Source organism: Misgurnus anguillicaudatus, chromosome 2, assembly GCF_027580225.2.
Source record: "Misgurnus anguillicaudatus chromosome 2, ASM2758022v2, whole genome shotgun sequence".
In the NCBI taxonomy this organism is placed as follows: domain Eukaryota; kingdom Metazoa; phylum Chordata; class Actinopteri; order Cypriniformes; family Cobitidae; genus Misgurnus; species Misgurnus anguillicaudatus.
The window spans coordinates 13,445,236-13,449,693 of NC_073338.2; the positions used below are offsets into that span (position 1 = coordinate 13,445,236).

Genomic DNA, 4,458 nt, shown 5'->3' on the forward strand with positions numbered 1-4,458 from the left:
TAGTAAACACATCTGCGTACAACATTTAGAGACAAGATCAGTGTCCTAAATATAGCAGTGCATTAAGGATTGCAGTATTTACTGCATCACTTGCACAAGATAAGAAGATTTTTTCTATCATTCTGAAAATGTTCATTTCTTTGCAGTCAAACTATATAGTGTGAACCTGTAAAAATGTGTTGTTATTTTACTGTAACTCAAAGCTGCATTTTGCTTGATACAACTGCTTATTAAATAAGGACACCATATATATATTAATATATGCATATTTTACCCAATAGTTTGCCATAAGAATGGAAAAAATGATTACCCTCTAACAAGAAAGAAAGAAACATACAAAAGTATGCCACCTTGCTTTGTGTTTATTGACAAATCACACCTTTACATTTAACACGAAGCTACTGTATAATACAGCATCTATACATTGAAAGAAAATATTTAAGGATTTTAAACGTTTGCATAGCAAAGATATATTTTACAGTGCATTTAAAACATTAAGATCAGTCCAATGCTTCAAAAGAGGTCACTTTTACAGTTCAAGGTTTAAGCACAAGCCGTTTAACATTTTACACACAGTGTGAATGTTTAGTTTAAAGGAAATGTGTGACGTTTAATCAGCTGTATGTCGTTTCTGCATGTTTATCATCCGTGAACTCATCAGAATCGGTTCCAGAGCTCAACTCTATATTACTGTCTATAGACGATTCACTGCCTGTGCTCTCACCACACAACAGACGAGTCACCTGCATGTCAGACTTCAAAGACTTCACATCATTTCCAATACACAGCTCTCCAAGTTCATTGATCATGACACATAACTCCTCTTTGCTGAAACAGTCATCATCTAGAAACTCATCATACATCGTGGCTCTCTCCTCTTCTTTCTCTCCGATCAGATCTTCAGTGATGGAGTGAAGTTTGGGAGCGCTTCTGCTGCGCTCCACCGGAGGTTTGTACGCGCTCGTCGTCATCTTCCTCTTGGGCACGAGAGGAACCGTTTGCTCTCCTATGAGGATCTGTTGCTGATGTTTGGCGTCTTCTCGTCGTTTGAGTCTCTGAAACTCGCTCAGAGCTGCGCTCGAGGTCTGATACAGCAGAAGTGCCATCGCTTTCGCCTTCTCAGGTTTGGAGACGAGGACCGCGTGACATCTCAACATCACCGCTTTGTGCTTGATCTCGTGTCTGTAAATCCACGCAAAGATTTTGGGAAGCATCGGGTCGGCCACGCAGTACGTGATTCGGTGAAGTAAATACATATGGCCGGGTTTTTTGGACTTTTCGTCGGAGTGGACCATGCGTATTCCCTCGGCGCTGATGGTCAGGCGCATTTTGGTGCCGTTTTTGCCCATCTCACTTTTATTCCAAATCTTCCCGATGGCCACGTCCGTACACCCCTCTCCTTTCGACTGAATGGTGGTGGAATTTCCCAAATACAATACCGTGTAGGTGGGATCGTCTGAGGTGATGTTAAACTTTTTCTTTCTGGATTTAAAGATCCGGTTCAGAGCGCTATCCGGGTATGATTTAGTAAATGAAGACAGAGCTGAAGCAAGAGAAAACTTTGAATATTTGTCTTTGTCCATGATGAGCTCATCTTCATTCGCCTTTAGCTGCAACATTGTGACAGCAAAATGCTGCACTGAGTTGAATCTTGAAGATTGTGAGAGTTTTTCTTGTTAAACTTCCTCAACTCTTGTTCAGTGTTGAGCTGCAGACACTCTGATACTGAGCACAGCGCTGCAGTCGCTTTTATGTGCTGGGTGTGGACTGAACCATTACAGGTTATGGGTTGATCCATGTGTCAACATATAGAAAAGACCAAACTGTCATTGGTTTTGATGTTGGATCACATTATTGTTGTTTATTGATATAATTCCAGCTGGTTAAGATGGTTTATCTGGCAGTTAAAATCCTACTTTTTTTAATGCCACATTAAAGTTTACAGCGCTCGGTGTTCATATATGATAAGCACCAACAGGGTGTTAAAAGTAACACAAGCGGTGTTACAGTTCATTGGATATTTAAGAGATTAACTGAGTGATGATTATTTGATTTTTGAAGACACCTGATGATAATGAGCAGAATATATAGGAAAGATAAACAACAACTGACTTCCAACCAATGGCTTAGAAAAACTGAAAAGTCAGGGTTTAGATTAGCTAGTAGTTTTTACAAACTTCCCTTTAAAAAACATCTTGAGACAAAACAATGGCACTGATATATGTTAACGTAAGAGCAAGCTACTTACTTAAGCCTGGTCTGGGAAACCACCTAATCTCTCTTATTACAAACCAGACTAATTTTATTTCTGTCATTTGTCTACTTTTTGAGAATGTGCACCTATTTCATTGCTAACAACAACGTTATTTTGTCTTTTAGGTATAATAGAAGAATGTGATTGAGTGGTTTATTATAATTATTTTCCACATACCGTAAATTTTTGTAGCTCTAGATTTCCCTCTTTTCCTGAAACGCAACGGATTTGAAAAGCTCTGTGTCCCTGATTGGCCAGCTAATCTGTATGTTGTGGTTGGCCTGAATACCTCTGGCGTCAGCTGGAAATGTGACGCTCCTTACCATGTTTGAAAGATTTGGTTGCTAACAGGAGTTAACTTAAACCCCATTCACACAGACCTCTGGTCCCAGAAAATACCCGTAAAATTGTCAGACAAGCGTCTGTGTGAACAAAAACTCGTTCCGTTAATCTTCTGGGATCGTTGCCGGAAAGAGGACCTAGTAAGATACGCGGGTAACCCTCTGTGTGAACAAGAAGCCGCAAGAATGCCGTAATGGGCGTGTCGAAGTGAGGACGCGCGCCATCATCACAACACAAGTTATGGTTCAGCTACTTACAACGAGAGATAACATGCATATAAACATTCACCACGAGAAATGTTGCAAACTAGATTGAAGCAGTTATCAGGAAATGATATATGAGACGCATAAACAATGACGCACATGCTGTAGTAAGGACGCGCGTGTCATGGCAACATAAAGTTGGTTCAACTCTTTAAAATGAGGGATTTACAACATTCACTACGAGAAATGGCAGCAAACTGGACTGAAGCAGATATAAGGTAAATTAGCTCGTTACTTACTGCGTTGAAACAGAGATCATTCAGCTGCATAAAAGAATTTCGCGTCACGTGCTCATTTAAGTTATAATAAACGAAAATACCCACACGTCATCCCAACAAGATATATCATTCAGCTCATCAAAATGCGGGTTTTAAATGCATATAAACAATCACGATGAGAAATGTCTGAAAACTGTATCAAAGCAGAAATCAGGGAGCTCGTCAAAATATCCACTCTGAAGCTGAGATCATTCACCAGAATAGAATAGAGAGGGCGGGACTTTCAACAGGTCATGTGTCTTTCCGGGACCCGGTAATCATGTCAGTGTGAACGAATAAAATATCAAACGGTCCCGGAAAATTCCTGGATTCCTGTCCCGTGTATCTTATGCAATTTGTGTGTGAAAAGGGCTATACAGGCTGTGAGTCTGAAGCTGGAGGAATTATGATAATGTCGGTCTTGTCTACATCACCAATCCCAGGAAGTAAACTGTTGCCTACAATCTGTGTGTTTGTTGTAGTCCAAGAAAAGAGATTTACGTTGGAGATGATAACTCGTGTAATTGTTAACTTTGGTGTGTAGGTGCGTATTAGTACATGTTAAATAATATGCAAAAGGTACAAACCCCAAAGGAAATGTAAAAGTGTGAATCGGACCATAGGTGCCCTTTAAAAGAGGTTTAGATGCTGATGACTAAAAATGTTTAGTCACTATTGTGGTGATCAATGTTTCATTTAGTCGGACAGTTTGACTCTCTGCTCTTTGTTTCAGCTCATGAATTTTCTGAATGTTCAGGGCTCATTTGATTCTGTATACAGCTGTTGAAGTTAGTTGATTATAGGACGGTTTGCTGGACAGGGCTTATCCTAGTCCCAAGACTAAAATGCCAGTTTTAATTTAAAAACAACTTGCACTGATGTATCTTAACATATATCAGTACATATCTTAACATATTGTTTGTCTCAAGGTGCATCCGTAATGTTTTTGTTTGTAAAAACTACTTAAATGTCCTAATATAACTAAAACATAGTCCTGGATGAATCTAAACCCTGTCTGGGAAACTGCCCCTGGGTTGCACCACTTAAATGTAAACACTGATGAACAAATCTTATATTAAACCTTTAACCTGTATTGAAATCATTATCTGCAATTTAATTTGTCCGCCATGATGATTTTGTCAGTGTAATTAAACAGCCAACAATGTTGACATTGTCATTTAAAAAGGAAATAAACAGTTTATACGGTCAAAGGTAACATAATTTTGTTTTATAAATCACTACCCTTGCAAGTTTAATCCCTAACTGAGATTTAAATCAGAGTGTAAAGTAATGGAGCAACAAGATTAAAGATAAAATTTTAACCTGGATCAAAATGAGCTGA

At 39.0% G+C, this 4,458-nt stretch overlaps 1 protein-coding gene across 1 annotated transcript; it reads right to left on the reverse strand.

Moving 5' to 3' along the window:
• Window positions 1-346: 346 nt before the first annotated feature.
• LOC129441771 (protein FAM43A-like) lies at window positions 347-1,732 on the reverse strand. Its single transcript, XM_055201450.2, has one exon. It carries the CDS (start codon window positions 1,617-1,619, stop codon window positions 615-617), a length of 1,005 nt encoding a protein of 334 aa, XP_055057425.2. The 5' UTR covers window positions 1,620-1,732; the 3' UTR covers window positions 347-614.
• Window positions 1,733-4,458: the final 2,726 nt, after the last annotated feature.

Excerpts from the sequence above, each read along its gene's own strand:
- LOC129441771 (XM_055201450.2), bottom strand. The coding sequence starts at position 1,619 with ATGTTGCAGCTAAAGGCGAATGAAGATGAGCTCATCATGGACAAAGAC.